Source organism: Malaclemys terrapin, chromosome 6, assembly GCF_027887155.1.
Source record: "Malaclemys terrapin pileata isolate rMalTer1 chromosome 6, rMalTer1.hap1, whole genome shotgun sequence".
NCBI lineage: Eukaryota > Metazoa > Chordata > Testudines > Emydidae > Malaclemys > Malaclemys terrapin.
In genome coordinates, this window is record NC_071510.1 from 96,325,839 (window position 1) to 96,343,398 (window position 17,560).

Consider the following 17,560-nt stretch of genomic DNA (forward strand, 5'->3'; position numbering starts at 1 on the left):
CTTTTTAATGTATACTTTAATAATGACATATAGAGTGGTCACGTTTCAATCAGAATGTCACATGGTACTGTCAAATGCCTCACAGTAGTCTAAATATACTACATCTATTATATAGTCCTATATCAAACTTGTGACGGGTTGGATCACAGAAACCCCCTTGGGAGCTGTCACCCAATGTACAAAGACTATCCCTGCTCCTGTTTTCCCTGCCAGCTCAGGACTCCAGCACCCTGTCTTGCTGAGCCAGACACTCCCGTCTGGCTCCAGACACAGACCCAGGGTCTGAATCACTTGTCCCAAAGCTGCAAGTTTACATGAAAACAGCTCACAGTAGTGTGCTTGTCTTTAGCACTCAGATGCCCAACTCCCAATGGGGTCTAAACCCAGATAAATCCGTTTTACCCCGCATAAAGCTTATGCAGGGCAAACTCATAAATTGTTCGCCCTCTATAACACTGATAGAGAGATATGCACAGTTGTTTGCTCCCTCAGGTATTAATACATACTCTGAGTAAATTACTAAATAAAAAGTGATTTTATTAAATACAGACAGTAGGATTTAAGTGGTTCAAAGTAGTAACAGACAGAACAAAGTAAGTCACCAAGCAAAATAAAATAAAATGCACAAATCTATGCCTAATCAAACTGAATACAGATAATCTCACCCTCAGAGATGCTTCGGTAAGTTTTTCTCAGACTGGACACCTTCCAGGCCTGGGCACAATTCTTTCCCCCGGTACAGCTCTTGTTGCAGCTCAGGTGATAGCTAGGGGATTCTTCAGGATGGCTCCTCTCCCCTTTGTTCTCTTCCACCCCTTTATATATCTTTTGCATAAGGTGGGAACCCTTTGTCCCTCTGGGTTTCCACCCCCCTCACTGGAAAAGCACCAGGTTAAAGATGGATTCCAGTTCAGGTGACATGATCACATGTCACTGCAAGACTTCATTACTCACTTGCCAGCACACACATATACAGGAAGACTCACAGGTAAATACAGCCATCTGCAGACAATGGGAGTCATCAAGATTCCAAACCATCCTTAATGGCCCACACTTTACATAATTACAATAGGCCCTCAGAGTTATGTTTTATATTTCTAGTTTTAGATACAAGAGTGGTACATTTCTACAAATAGGATGATCACACTCAGTAGATTATGAGCTTTGTAATGATACCTTACAAGAGACCTTTTGCATGAAGAATATCCCAGTTACATTATATTCACTTATATTTTATAAAACCATATAGACTGTACAATGTCACAAAACTGATCACTGCAGTATCTGAGTGCCTTCCAATAGTGCATTAAGCAAAGTGACTATACATCTGTCACATGGTGTTTGTTCTTTCATCCTCTCCACAAGGATTGAAGAGTGAGCAGTGGAGTGTCTAGTTCTGGTTGGGTTTTAGGACTTTTAAAATTATTTGAATATACATGTTGCTATGTGTTTATATTTGAGGATATATAGGTCAAAGACAGAGGCCTTGCACTTGGAGCAGAAGGTGGTGAGGTTTATATGGATCCTTAGTTCTTGGGGGCGTTCAGTCACAGCCCCTCAAAGTTCTGTCTACTGCACAGACCAGCTTCATCCTTATTGTAGAGAGTTGCTCTGTTGTGCCTGAGGAGCGGAGCTGCTGAACATGATCTTTGTTCAGTTACGTAGGAAATCTTTTAGATATTGTAATGCTGGCAGACTAGATTCCAGCTCATGCCAAGGCCCCTAGGCCTCACTGAACACTGATAGATGAATAGCTGGAAAGCAATCTGGCTGACCTGTGTGTTAGCATTGTTAAAATAGGTATTAAGTTTATGAAAATGTTTTTAATGTTCAGACTTTATGAAATGCTTGTAAGCTGCTGCAAGCAGTAATCTCACTTATAATAGTTGTATCCCATGTTATAAGGTAATATTTAAGTGTTTGCCCTGAAACTGTACTCCCTCGATCAGGAGAGTAGTATTTCACACTTGGTAATGCTTGTTTGCCACAGGAAGTGTTATCGCCTGTCCAACAAAAGAAGGACTTGGACATGGCAAGATTTCTAAGAATAAGCAAGGGATCCACAGCTACTTAGTGTGGGTTAGGCCTAAAGGACTTAGAGCTTGCATATTACAGCAGCCTCTAATCTTTTGGAACCAAAGACTGTAACATTTTGTGTGTGTATTACCTGCTTTGTCCCACTACCCACCTCCAGCTGGGAACCTTGTAAACTCTTATTTCCTTTTCCTAGTTAATAAATCTTCAGATAGTTTATTACAGGATTGGCTACAGGTGTTGTCTTTGGTGTGAGATCAAAGGTGCAATTTACCTGGGGTAAGTGACGGTACTTTGGGATTGGGAGTAACCTGAATATTTTGTGTGTGTAAGGGACCACCTACAGCAAAGGCAAGCTTACCTGGATACTCTTAATGGATTACACTGCTCAAGTGCTGAAAGAAAGACTAACTATCTGGAAAACTAGCCCTATGTAAAAACTCGTGTAGCTCCAATGGTATGTTACTGTCACTGAGTCTGATACCATCCTGAGCTCTGTGTGCTTGACTCCAACCCAGGACAGATATCTGTTTCAGTCTGTCTCTGTCAAAGTTCTTTATTTTTTTTTATTTTGGGAAATTATAATCTGAAAAGCAAACACTTGCTGGGAGAGGATGATTGCGGTGCAAGAGTAGGGGAGAATAGTGGGAAAGGTTGTGGATCCAGGTGATGAGGAGGGGAGAATTAGGACACCAGAAAGAGGGACAGAATTTTGTTGCCATTTAATTTCCTAGGTTTTTAAACAAAGAGAAATGTTTGTTGGTAGGAGTTAGTGGCCATTTAGACAGTTGTAGCTCTCACTTAAGTTGCCAGTTGATATGCTACTGTAATGCTTTTCATCTGTAGATCTCAAACACCTTTACACATTATCCCCATTTTACAGATGGGGAAACTGAGGCACAGAGTGGTAACGTGATTTGCCCAAGATCACCCAGCAAGCCAGTGGTAGAGATAGGAATAGTCCCAGTCCAGTGATCTTTCCACTAGGCCACACAGTTGCTATGTAATTCCTCAGTGCTTCTCTCCCCTGTATATTTTGTTATAGTGGGGTGGGAATCATGGTCATACCTTGAAATGTTCACAGTTGCTAACAGAGCCAATGAGAAAAATCTCAACCATGGTCTATGTCCTAAAACGTTGACAATTTTTTATTACATGATTGTTGCAGTAACTTTATACATGTGAGAGGGGACTGGTGTTTCTCCTCCACCATTTCTCACATATAGCTCCCCCGACCAACATTTCTAGTTCCGCCTCTTCTTCTCCTCCTAGTAAGCTACTGGTTGGTACTATAGAAGCCATTAATGTTTAAGAGGTTGCTCCTTGATCTTTCCTGCCCTAAGATGCTGTGTGTAAAAATCACTGTTAGCAATTTACTGGAGGACTACATACTACCTTGGTTAGGTAGCCTGAACTGCACACTGAGCTGGGCCCCTCATTCCCACTATCCACCTCCAGCTGGGACTCCTGCCCCTGCTGAAGCCAGGCTTCCCCAGATGTACCCAGTCTACCCCTCCTCCAAACCAAGACATATTTTCCATAAAACCATGTTGACTGGAATTAATTATGTTCCTATTCTTTAATTACTGAATCCTGTATCAGCTTTTCCAATATTTTACTTGGGATTGATGTCAGGCTAACTGGCCTATAGTTACCTAGCTGATACCTCTTCCATTTTTTTGAATATTGGCACAACATTAGTACTCTTCCAGTCTTCTGGAATTTCCCTGGTATTCCAAAATGTATTAAAAATTAGCATTGATGGGCCAGAGATTTCCTTAACCAACTCTTTTAGGACTTTTGGGTGCAAGTTATAAGGGTCTGCTGATGGGCTGGAAAGAAATTCACTGGCATCATGTGATACAAATACATGCGACACAAAGCACCCCTGTATTCACACCTTATCCACTAGTATAATCTTTGTACAACATATGCCTTGGGAGATATCATTTGACAACTAATAACTCACTGACAATTAATATTCGTGTGTGATATATATGCATGATAGGCATTAGGAGTTACGAATATATGCTCAAATGATAACTAAAAGGTGTTCAAACCAGGTATGGCAGGGGGAGTTGTTAAACAGGCGTATGCTAAACAAAGGAACGTGTATTACCTCAATTTACATATAAACTGTAAATAGACCCATCAAGCTAACAAGAGGTGGAAGCAAACCATACACTAACAAGTGGGGAAGATGACCAAATAGTGTCTAAACCTAGCAAGTCAAAGGTTTACTGGCCTATAAAGACAGGGAGCTGAACCTGAATTGATTGTATACAATATTACTGTATTATTAAAGTGTACAGTTTGAGTTATTTTCTGAATGCTAATGACACACTGATTAATATAATTGAGAAATGTATGTATTAACACTACATACAAAATTATGGATACTCCTTGATATTAGGCTGTATAGTCCAGACAGGAGGGAAAAATCACAGGAGGACAGGAATAGCTACCTAACTTATATATAAATTAAGCAGGGTGGAATCGGAAACAATGGAAGCCTCATTTACATAGAAATCATACAGGTGCATAGGAAGCCCACAGGAAGGGAAGGACATCATGAGGTTCTTACCTCTTGCAACAAGTTAATTGAACTTTGGAAGATGCAAAGAAGGGCAGGAGCCATCTTTGGCATCCATCACTAGACAGGCACAAGAGGCCAGAGCGCTTGCAACCTGAGAAAGATGGGCCCTTCAACCAACGGGGGTTGAAGTCTCTGGAACTGAATCTAGGTGAGAAACCTGAGCAGGCAAAGTTCTTTCACACAGGAAGACAAGGGAAGCCAACACCTTGTACTTTTGTGGAAGATCTTGACTGAGGGAAAGTCAGCCATGGCGGGAAGAAGAATGATTGGTGTGAGAAACAATCTTGAATAAAGCCTGTATCTTCCTAGATTAAGTTGCAAACTTTTAGAAGTGTATTTTGTTTTACTTGTAACTCTAACTTCGTTCCTTATCATTGAATTCACTTAATTGTATATATTTTTGTTAATAAATTTATTTCATTTTTACAATAAACCAGCTCAGTGCTGCTTTTCAAGGGAAGGGTGTATTTACTCAGTTAAGTTAATAAGCTATGGTATATTTTTGTGTCTTTAGAGGAACAAATCTACCAAATTATATCTCTGAACTGCCCAGGAGAGAGCTGGACATTGCAGAGCACATGGTTTTGGAAAAATCTGGGACTGAGATTATGTCAGGGTCACACAGCAAGTAGTAACCAAGGCTGATGGAAGCCAGAGTAGGGCTGTTGACAGGCTGCTGGGGTCAGAGCTGCTGAACCAGGGCTGGGAGCACACAGACACTCAGGGTGCGACCTGCATGCTGGTAGGCTGGTTGTGAGCAGCCCAGCTTGGAAGCAACAACAGCAAAGTCTTCGGAGGCACCCAAATTACAGGGCAGACAGTGAACAACTCGTCATGGTCTGGATTGCATCCCAGAATGTGACCATACATTATCCTGCTTCTTTCCAAACACAAAATGGAAATATTTATTGAATACTTTCTGAATCATTAACAATCTGACAATCTCCATCTGGTAATATGCTTATATCCCTATACCATTTCTAGAACTTCTTTAGTTTCTAATATTCTTTATAAAAAAACCAACACCTTTTTATTGTGCTTAGCCCTCCCAACTATGGATTGTTCCGTCTTCCCTTCCCTTATCACTCTTCTACACTTCATAACTTCTAATTTCTATTGCCATCTATCCATTTCTAATTGCCTACTCCACTTCAACACTGAATCAGGATGGACTTTTAACCAAAGTTTTCCTCTTTCTTGATTGTGGAATCTTTTTGTCCATCCAATAAACTCTTCTTAAAGAACTCCCAGTTTCTTTCATTCCCCGCCCCCTCCCAATTAACATCACTCATGAGGAAAATTATCTTGGTCCCTAGACAAACACCAACATCCAGTCCAGTGATTAATTTTTTTATCTGTCATAATGAGGATCAAAATAGCATTCCCTAATGTTGGATGAAAATGTTCTAGAAAATCATATATATTTTTAAAAGATATTTTTTTTTAGTAGTAACTGGACTGAAATTTTGTTATTGGCAGTGTGAGCCCTCTAGCATGTCTCCCAAATCCATCTTCCCCCATAACATCACCATTTCTTTTAACACCTTAAGCATCTGTATGTAATGAGTAACTCATGCTGTGGGCATGCCACCTCCCACACCTCTTCTACCCACTCTATTTTTCCTGAAGAGGTTATAGTGAATGGTTTGTCATGCCAAGTATATATCCGCTTGGAAAAGAGGTGACTGGGGGGATAGAGGTCTATAAAATCATGAGTGGCATAGGGAAAGTAAATAAGGAAGTGTTATTTACTCATAATACAAGAACAAGGGGCCACCAAATGAAATTAATAGGTAGCACAATTTTTTTTTCACACAATGTTCTGTCAACCTCTGGAACTCCTTGCCAGAGGGTGTTGTGAAGGCCAATACTATAATGGGGTTCAAAAGGGAGCTAGATAGGTCCATCAATGGCTATCTTCCATGAATCTATTAGCCAGGATGGGCAGGAATGGTGTCCCTAGCCTCTGTTTGCCAGAAGCAGGGATCGGGTGACAAGGCATGGATCACTTGATGATAACCTTTCTGTTCATTCCCTTTGGGGCACCTGCCATTGGCCACTGTCAGAGGACAGGATACTCGGTGGATGGACCTTTGGTCTGATCCAGTATGGCCGTTATATATATTTTTTCCCTCATCAAGGAGAATCTACAATTCCTCGTTACCCAGACTGCTAGCATTGATATAAGCAATTGAAAAATTTCTCCTCTTGGCATTCTTTGCCATACCAATACAATTTGTTCTTTTGATGCTTTGAGTTTACGTTTTGCCTCCTTAACACACTCCCAATGTAGTGGTAATTTAATACCCTCCTAGCTACTCCAGCTAATCTCTCTAATTGAGAAATTTAGCCCCCTACTTGTAAGGGGAGACCTAAGACTGACTTTGTCATATACAGCCAGTCAAAACCCAGCTGTTTGTTTCATTAATCATAAAGAAATAAGTAATTTAAATGTGATCATATTACTTTTTTTTGGAAATGTCATCAAATTAATCTTACACTGATGTGTATAAATAATTTTGGCCATTGAATAAGGAGCTGGGAACAACCAATAAGGAGCTGGCACCATGAATAATGTACTGGGTATAAGGAACCAACTTCAGCCTCATTTGTTTTAAGTTTTTATTGTAAAACTTTACAAACTTTTGTCCACTTTCCCACAGTTAGGCTCATAAGTGGGGTAAATCTGTAGGCCCAATTATAACAGACCCAAGCTTTACCAGGAACAGCCCAGCACATGTTAGATTTTGTCAGTGTCTGATATAACATAGACCAAGCAATGTGTGAGCAGCTGTTAGCACCTTTCTAACCTGTGTGAGACAACCTGAGGGTATGTCATTTGGGAGGGCAGGGGGAGTGCTTTTAACACAGGTTAAATTAAAATACCTTTACCAGAAGACTCAGCAAGTGGGCTTCTAACGCAGCTTGAGTTCAAACTCATGCTCTGCCATGCCTTGGACTCGAGCTGCTAACTTCAGGCTACATTTATACTTATGATAGTACACTGTTACATGTGATTTGTTGTTCCATAACTCCCCTATTATGCCAACTTCCACAGGGCACCCTCCCAAAGTCCCTTCCAAGGACTCCCCCCACCCATGTCCCCTCCCAGTGCCCCCTCCAACACCCCCCCCCGGCTGCACAGGTGTTGTGCTGGGAGCCAAGGCGATGTATCGGCCTCTACGTCCTGCCCTTGCCCCTCCAATCAGGGAGCGATGAGGTGTCACGTGCTCACTCTTCAGCCCAATGAGAGGGCAGCACCCTGGGGGCCCTAATTCAAACTCTTCTTCGGCTCCACCTTCTCTTGTGTATTGTCGGGTTTCCGTGGAGACAGCGGGGCCTACCGGGCCATGGAGCCGCGACTGGTGGGCCCCGGGCCCTACCGGGCAACCCGGCTGGTAAGTCCCCGGCCGGGTCCCGCAGCGTCTGGTCGTGCCAGGGCATCGAGCTCGACACAGCCCCCCCGGCCTCCGAGCAGTCCCCGGAGCCCCCCTCGGCCTCGCCCCCCGAGCGGTCCCCGGAGACTGGCTCCCCGTCCTCGCGCTCCTCGGCCTCGCGTCTTCCCCCCACTCCCCGAGCGGTCCCCGGCCTCGCCCCCCGAGCGGTCCCCGGAGACTGGCTCCCCGTCCTCGCGCTCCTCGGCCTCGCGTCTTCCCCCCACTCCCCGAGCGGTCCCCGGCCTCGCCCCCCTGCCCCCGAGCGGTCCCCGGAGACTGGCTCCCCGTCCTCGCGCTCCTCGGTCTCGCGTCTTCCCCCCACTCCCCGAGCGGTCCCCGGCCTCGCCCCCCGAGCGGTCCCCGGAGACTGGCTCCCCGTCCTCGCGCTCCTCGGCCTCGCGTCTTCCCCCCACTCCCCGAGCGGTCCCCGGCCTCGCCCCCCTGCCCCCGAGCGGTCCCCGGAGACTGGCTCCCCGTCCTCGCGCTCCTCGGTCTCGCGTCTTCCCCCCACTCCCCGAGCGGTCCCCGGCCTCGCCCCCCGAGCGGTCCCCGGAGACTGGCTCCCCGTCCTCGCGCTCCTCGGCCTCGCGTCTTCCCCCCACTCCCCGAGCGGTCCCCGGCCTCGCCCCCCTGCCCCCGAGCGGTCCCCGGAGACTGGCCCTTCGTACTTGCGCTCCCCGGACTCTCTCAGCCCCCTTGCGGTCCCCGGGATCCCGCTGTCTGACCCCCCAAGGGGTTCCCGGAGCCCCCCCCCAGCGGTCCGCAGTTGTAGAGACCTCCTGAGGGAGTCCCCCACCCCCAGTTCTTCGGTCTGGTCCCCGAAGCCCTCTCTAGCCCCCCCCCCCCACCTGCTTCTTTGCCCCGCCAGTTGCCCCGCTTCTGCCACCCTCCCCAGGGCTGCGATTTGGTCCTTTCCTCTACCTGGAGCCTTATTTCTGCACCTGCTAGCCCAGCCCCCAAATGGCAACTCATGGCTAGCTGGATCATAGCTCAGTAGCTTCACCTCCTGGCACCTTGCCCCAAAATACTAACATACACTTATACACACACACCCTGCTTTGCTGCCTACATCACTGCCCATACCCATTCCTCTTCAACGGGGTCTGTTGGACTGTGAGCTCTTACAGGAGAGAAAAGGAAGAGTGACATGAAGAAGGATGTTCAGGGTTTTATAAAAGCAGACGTGACATATAGTGAGCTCTTCCTTACACACAAACTTACACCAGTTTAACTAAGGCTGTGTCTACAGCAACACAACTGCAGTGCTGCAGCTATGCTGCTGTAGTGCTTCAGTGTAGACACTCACTATAGTGATTGGAGTCGCTTTAGTTAATCCACCTCCCTGAGAGGTGGTAGCTAGGTCGATGGAGTTCTTCCAACCTTGCGGAGTCTATGCTGGGGGTTAGGTCAGTTTAACTGTTATACAGGCGTGTGAATTTTCACACCCCTGTGTGACATGGCTTGGTCAACCTAACTTTTTAGTGTAGACCTGGCCTTAGGGCTAGTGTACACTACAGCAATTGAAAGAGCACAGAGTCTATCACTGTAGTAGCTCACCTCTCCCAGGATATAGTAGCTAGGATGATAGAAGAAGGTCTATGTTGGGGGGTTTAGGTGGGCATAGCTGTGATGCTCAGGACTTTTGATGATCCGAGTGTCATAGCTACGTCACCCAAAGTTTTAAGTGTAGACCAGGCCTAAAAATGTGTGTGTGTGGTTTTAAACTGATTTACTTAAACCAGTGCAAATGCCTCTGCTCCTATTTCAGTTTAAGGGCCATTTATATTGGATTTTAGTTTAAACCAGCCTGGAATAAGTTACTCTGAAACTGAGTGCCTTCATAGGCTTTTACATTGGTTTTACTAAATGGGTTTTTTAACTGATTTTAAGTTAAGCTGGTGTAGCTTTCTCATGTAGATGTACCCTAAGGTATAACTTTCAGAATGTATTAAATGAGGAGTTGATAGAGAATATTTGTTAAATAGAGCATGGAGTAAACTATGTTCAGCAGATTTATTTAACTTGCTTGGGGCATGGCATTGGAGACATAGCAGTGTAGGTATTTTTCATTCTGTCTAGTGGTTTTAGTCCTCAGGATAACGGCAAAACTTTGGCAATAGTTGTAACATGATTGATAACTCTGGTATCTGAATATTTGCAGTTTTATTTTGTATCCATTAAAATGAATGCCTGCAAAATGCTCTAACTGTATTGGCATTGATTTCACATACAACATTGTTTCACCCTTAAAGATTATTTTTAGAGCCCCTGTAATTGTATCTTTCTTCCCCCCCTTCTTTTCCAGTGGAATGAGACCATTGAACTCTTTCGTGAAGGGATGCCATTACGGAGGCATCGTAGTCTTTTCAAAAACTATGAGTGTTGCTTCAAAGCCTCCGAGGCAGTAGACTGGTTACATGAACTGCTCAGATGTAACCAAAACTTTGGCCCAGAAGTGACACGTAATCAAACAATTCAGCTACTTAAAAAATTTCTGAAGAATCATGTTGTTGAAGATATCAAAGGAAGATGGGGCAAGGAAGACTTTGAGGACGACAATCATTTATATAGGTAAATCATTTTATGATGTATCCTGGGTGAATGTTTAGTTCTTGTGAAAGTAAGTGATTAATGACATTAGTTAGGGGTTTTGCAAACCCACTTACTTTGTGCATCTACTTATCTCTAAGCATGCTCACCTGTTATCTTTTATTACAGTCCTTCTCTTAAGTAGACCCAGAGATACTATGTTATTCTAATATTGGGAATGTTACTTGAAGCACCCTTGTATCTAAAGTTTTATTTTTTGAGCAACATATATAAACAGTTTCTAGTCACTCCCAAATAATCTGTAGTATACAAACCTGGTTTTTGCTTACTGTGACCAATATTTTTACTAAATAAATCAAAACATACACTAAAGTCCCCAACCGACTAACACTTATGCATGTATAATTAATCACATGCTTGAGTACTTCTCCTGGTGGACTCCTGACTACACTTCTAGGAAATTTTGGTCCTCATTTGTCATGAGCATCTGGGAAAATCAACTCCAGAGGTAACTCCATTGAGTTTCTTCTGGGTCTCTTGGCCTTCAGCCCCCTAAATTCCTTACTCTGCTCTGATGTTCAGGAGCTTCTGCGGGAGCCATTTTTTCCAGCACCTGAGGGAGAGAAGAAACAGGTGCTTTCTGAATCTGAATCCTTCCTGCACTGTTAGATATAGCTTAGCATGTGAACAAGACTCCACCATTCCTGTTTATCCTGAACTGCTCTTTGTGTGGCCTCTTTATTAAGTCCCATAAGTTTTCCCTTTCTGAGTAGTGTTCAATGGAGGGATTCTTTCAGTTGGTCCATTTATGTGTTCCTCCAGCTGCCCAATAGCATACCAGCCCTGGTGGTAGTTCTGGCTTCATTCCTAAGCCATGTACCAAATATTTTGATTGTCTTTTTTTGGATAACTTTAGACATAAAGGGTTGATGAAATCTGATGATTTTCAGCATTTGTTACAAATTAATTCCATTTATTACCTTGTATTTTTCTAAGGCATTTAGATGTCCGTCTGTACCTTTCATGGGCTTCCAGCTTTCACATTCATGTGTTAAGATGGAAATAACATTGGAATTGAAGGTTTGTAGTTTGGCGTGTAAATTGTAGATTTTCAATGACCAATTCTTGTTTAAACTGGAAAATGCAGCTGCAAGCTTGCTCATCATGATATTAATTCCGTCTGGACAACCCCCATTGACTTTCACATTCGTGCCAAGGTGTGTGAATTAATTCACTTCTTGTATTCCTTTGCCTTCTAAAGTAATGCTTGAGTGGGAGTTTCTAGAGTTCTTATTACACTTGTTTTTTCATAATGGATAAGTAACTTTGTCGTCTTTGCTATGCTGGACAGACTTGCAGTCCCTGATTGCATGTTAGTAGAACTCTGGCTTAGAAGAGCTACGACCGTCCAAACACTGGGTAAAACTCAAACAAGCCTGGAGATTATTTATTGTTGGGCTAAAAAGAAATTTAGGTCACCAAAAATTAAAAATCACCCTTTCATTGAGTCCGTTTTAGGAGGATGGGACAACTTTTTTTTAAAATTCCTGTCATTGAGGCCCACTTCCTTAGCTACTTGAATTAATAACCAGGGATTTATCTCTAGGAAATATCAAAATGTCTATTGTGTGGAAGGGCTGAGATTACTCAATGTGGACAGCTGTTCCTTGGTCCTGGTTTGAAATCGTACCAAGAGACCTACAATATACAGATCCCATATTTTCATTGTTTACAAATAAAATATTTTATTGTGAAATTTGGATATAAGACTGCTCTATCTTGACCTTTAACTACATTTGAGGCGATCCAGAGCAAACTGGAAGATGACAAAATATTTAATTTTTAAGACGTCTATAATTTTGGTTGATAGGACAATAACCTAGATGAAAAGATGGGAGAGGGATTTGGACAAATTGATCTAGATGTGCGGGTCTCTGTATGGCAAAGGGGATATACATCTTCAATTAGTTTAGCTCACAAATGAAATTTTTATAAATTACTGTGTAGATGGCATTTTACTCCAGTTAAGATGCATCATATTTTTGCTACTAGGGATGCACTCTGTTTGAGGGATTGCAGGGAAAGGGGAACATACTTGCACATGTGGTGGTTGTGTCTAGGAATTAGATGGCTTGGGGAGGAAATTATTAGAGATTCATCTTATAGCAAAATGCCAGCTTCTGAGAGATCCCCCTGACCAGTTTCCTTAATGCTCCAATAAGGTTCTACATTTTAAACAGAAATGACACATTAATTTCTTTTTTATTGTTAGCAGCAAGACTTTGTATTGCATGTTATTGGAAAAATGTGACTTCTGTGGAGGTAAAATATGGACTGTCCTTGTAATGGAGCAATTTTCATGCCCAGTACATACACAAGAGAAGCGTCCCCAAAAGTTATTTAGAAATTTGGTCACCTTTTTTAGCGTACTCTGAGGAGGAGGACTCCTCAGCCACCAAGCCAGAATTGCTAGCTAGGTACTTTTGAATATTAACCTGATCCTGATTAACATATTACATCATACTTTATTTATTACTTAATGTTTTATTGTAACTTCACCTTAGAGGGGTTGTGAGGAGCAATGACAAGCACTCTGTGATTCCATGACAGTTTTCCCATGTAGGTGCAGGGGTATGTGTGCAAGGTTTAGGAGTGAAGGGGGCACAGGAGGGGGAGGGGGCATAGCGGAACAGGACGGGGGTCTCTGGCTGCCCAAACAGTGCTTAATTTGTGCCGTATCAGGTCATTTGGAGAGGGAGGCAGCTGTTTCTGCAAAGTAAGTCAGTATAGCTTCCCTCTCTGACCTGATATGACAATGAAGTTGGAAGAGGTTTTCTAAATTGCTTGGCTGCTTAAACTGCGGTAATAGGAGCATGTGTGATTTTACTGTCTGTCTTGATCTATCACCTCCCCTTTCTCTATATATGGAGGGTGAGGGAATATGGGATCTGAAAGGTGGGAAAGCAGCCTCATAGTCTGAGATGCAGACAGTTGTTTCACTGCCTTTTGAGACCCTATATTTAGAACGCTCCATAGATACAAAATTTGTATTTGTGTCCGGTCCGTGATATGCAAAAATGGTCCGTGGATCTAAAGTGGATATCCGTGCATTTGCAGGGCTCTCGTTATACTATAATCATTTTGTTTGTTTATACTTCTGTCACATGTTACTTTTGGAACGAGCGAATCTCCACTCAACACATTTCTTAATTAAATGTAATTTATCTTGTGACATTTTGTGACCTAAGGATTTTTTCCCTGTTGAAAAGACTTTCTTTTGAGTGCTGAAAATGTCCTTTCACATTCATGTCCTCTTTTCAAATATCTTAAAGTAGTTTTGATTCTGTCTGTAGTTGGATTTTTTTTTTTAAACAAGATTATAGGTCTCCTTGATAAATGCAATTCTGTTGATATAGTATACTTGGATTTCTCCAAGGCATTTGACTTGATACATCATGGCATTCCGATTAAAAACAATCTTGCATTATATGGATTTAATAGTGGACACATTAGAGGGATTAAAAACTGGCTTGCTGGCAAATCTGTGTCAATGAGGGGCCATTTCTAGAAGGCTTTCTTCTTGGTCCAACACTTTAATTTTTTTTTTAATCAACTGTCTAGATGATGGTATAAAATCTTTGCTGACAAAGTGCGCGCATGACACCGATTAGTGGGATAGTAAAGGAGGACAGATTACTGTAGCAGAATGATCTGAATCACCTGGTAAAATGGTCACAATATAACAAAATGCATTTTTAGAACAGATAAATGCAAGGTAATATATCTGGGATCCAAGAATGCAGGTTATGCTTAAAGGGTGCAAGACACTGTATTAGAAAGCAGTGACTCATGGCCTGTCTTCACTACAGCACTAAATCGGTACTGCTGGATTGATGCAGCGGCATCGATTTAGCAGATCTGGTGAAGATGCTATAAGTTGACAGGAGAGCGTCTCCAGCTGACATAGCTCAGTGTAGACACTGTGGTAAGTCAATGTAAGTTTCATCGCTCAGCGGGATGGGTTTTTTTACACCCCGAGTGATGTAACTTACGTCAACTTAAGCAGTAGTGTAGACAAGGCCTCAGAGGAAAAACTTAGGGGTCATTGTAGAAAATTGCCTCAGCATGAGTTCCCAGTGTGGTGTCATGACAAAAAGGACTAATCTGATCCTTGCGTGTATAGAGGGGAGTATCAAGTAGAAGAAGGGAAGTGATATTTTGTCTCTGTATGCAGCATTGGTAAGATTGCTGCTAGGATACTATGTCCTGTTCTGGTTTCTGGGCTTCAAGAAGGATGTGGAAATGCTGGAGAGAGTTCAAAGGAGGGGCCACAAAAATGATCCTAGAGCTGGAAAACATATTATTTGAGTCTTAAGGAGTTCAACTTATTCAGCTTATTGGGGAAAAAAAAAAATTGAGAGATTACCTCATTGCTATGTTTTCAGTACTTACACATGGAAAACATTTGGTATTGAGGGGTTTTAAATCTTGCTGACAGAGGCATAAGAAAAATTAATGTCTGGATGCTGAACAAATTTAGTCTTGAAATAAGATGCAATTTCCTAACTACTAGGGCAACCAGACATTGGAAGACCTTACCGGTGGAAGTAGTTAACATCATTTGGAGTCTTTTTTTGGGGGGGCGGGGCGGCATGTCTACACTGCAATTAAATACTTGTCAGCTGATTTGGGCTTGCGGGGCTCAGGCTACAGGGCTGTAAAATTGTGGTGTAGATGTTAAGGCTGGAGCCCAAGCTCTGGGACCCCGCAAGGGTGGAGGGTCCCAGAACCTGGACTCCAGCTGTAGCCTGAAATTCTACACTGCAGTTTTACAGCCCCATAGCCCAAGCCAGAGTCAGCTGACCTGGGCCAGCTGGGTGTGTTTAATTGTAGACATACCCTTAGACAAGATTAGGAATCTTTTAAAAAGATAAATTCTAATGCATTTTTTAGGGGAAATTCCTCAGCCTGTGTGCGCAAGCAGTTTAGCCAGATAGTCATGATGGTCTCCTCTGGCCTTGGAATCTTTAACTCTATTCCCCCAGTTCATCTCCTTCCTTGCTGAGCCCCCTCTTCATGGGGAGAACAAGAATGCTTGCACTGCCTTCAGCATGCTCATAACCCTTGCATCTCTTCATTAAAGACCATGACTGTCATCAAGTTTTATGCTTCAGGGCTTCAACTGGCCACCTGCAGTGGGTAGGAAGGAGTTTTATTTTCTGCAATTGACCAGATGTATTCATCAGATTTGGGGTTGGGGAGAAATTTTTCCCAGGTCAGATTGGCAGGGACCTTGGATTTTTTTCCACCTTCCCCTGTAGCATGGGCCATGGATCACCTGGCTTGGGTAGGGGTAGTCAATAGGTGGAATGCAGGCCAAATCTGGTCTGCCAGATGTTTTTGAATTGATCCCCAAATCTTTTTATGTACTACTTATTATTTTCTCTGGACCTTGACTATACCTTGACCAAGAAATCTGGACCTTTTAAAAAAAAATTGATTACCCTTGTGCAATGGTCATCTGGTCATATCTCAGCTAATCAATTCTGTGCCATTGTGAAGGCCTCATGATTGACGGCAACTTAGTCTGTTCTGTTTTCTGCTTGTGATACACAACAACTCAGGGCAGATCTGCCGCGTGGTGATCAATCTATCGGGGGTCAATTTATTGCGTCTAGTGTAGACGCGATAAAATCGATCCCCGATCGCGCTCCCCATCAACTCCAGCTCGCGAGAGGCAGAAGCAGAGTCGACAGGGGAGCGGCAGCTGTCCTCACGGCCAGGTAAGTTGACCTAAGATACGCAACTTCTGAAGTCAGCGTATCTTAGGTCGACCTCCTCTTTCCCCCTTCCCCCCAGTGTAGACCTGGGCTTAGTCTCCCGAGGACTGAAATGCTTTGCTCTAACAAAAGTCTTTGGGCTCAGTATAGGGGTATTTGGGTGAAATGTGATGGCTTGTGATACATGGTAGGTCAGCCTAGTTAAACTAGTGGTCCCTTCTGGCCTTAAACTCTGCCACCAATATTTCACAATCTCTTGGCTCTAGTGGGTATTTGGTTCTTACCCTTAAATACCCAGTATATTTTGTGTTTTCTGCTTAATATTTGCAGAAACAAAGTCAGCTAGGCAATTTTTTGAGTGAAATCAAGAATTTTGCATGATTTCTTCTTGAATAAACACAATCTTTCTTCAAATATGCTTGATATATTTTTTTACTTGTTTAAGCCATTTATGATGTGGAGTTTGGATTTCGAGTACCCAACCATGCTCAATATGCACTAAACCAACTTTAGCTTTCCATCTTTATTTTTCAGTATATTTAATATCCTGGGAGCTCCCTCTGGTGGACTTGTCTTAATGCTGCTTTGCAACTATAGATCTTCAGTTATAATGGTGTAGGTAGGGGTGAAAAAGAGGTGGATGTAGGTATGTTCCTTTTTTTTAATTGAATTAACAAATACTACACAAATTTTGGGGGCAGTAGTCACCTTTATACTTTTTATATAAACTGTTAAATTGATCCTTTTTATGGTGACTTTCAATGATACAGTACGTAAGACCATTATGGAAAGATGTAAAGGGTAGTCTTCCATTTCTGTTTTATAGGAGTGGAGAAAATAAGTGAGTAAACTCTGACTAAAACTTCCAGGCACATGGTCAAATGCCTAAATTGCTCATGAAATTAAGCCACCAAAAATATGAAAATATTAAGTACAACCTAATGCAAGAGAATACTTATTCTATAATGGCAAATACCCTATGGTTTATACATCAGTATGTCCTCACTGATTGGCACAATTTGAGGCTTCAGTGGTGTTGGGTGTTATATTTCAGTGTGGTGTGTAAAAGCATTGACACCTGTAGGTTTTGCAGTTTCTGGAATCTGAGCAGTTGCATTTAAAGCTGCTCAGAAAAAAGACCAGCACCTCAGATGGCTGGCTGG

General features: G+C 42.8%; 1 protein-coding gene across 1 annotated transcript in view; it reads left to right on the forward strand.

Moving 5' to 3' along the window:
- The first annotated feature begins 7,946 nt into the window (after window positions 1-7,946).
- Window positions 7,947-17,560, forward strand: part of DEPDC1B (DEP domain containing 1B) — a 52,251-nt gene continuing 42,637 nt past the window's right edge. Inside the window, exons 1-2 of the mRNA XM_054031344.1 lie at window positions 7,947-8,028; window positions 10,373-10,638. Of these exons, the coding sequence (XP_053887319.1) occupies window positions 7,981-8,028; window positions 10,373-10,638 (314 nt within the window). The 5' untranslated portion in view covers window positions 7,947-7,980. The remainder of the gene's footprint in view (window positions 8,029-10,372; window positions 10,639-17,560) is intronic.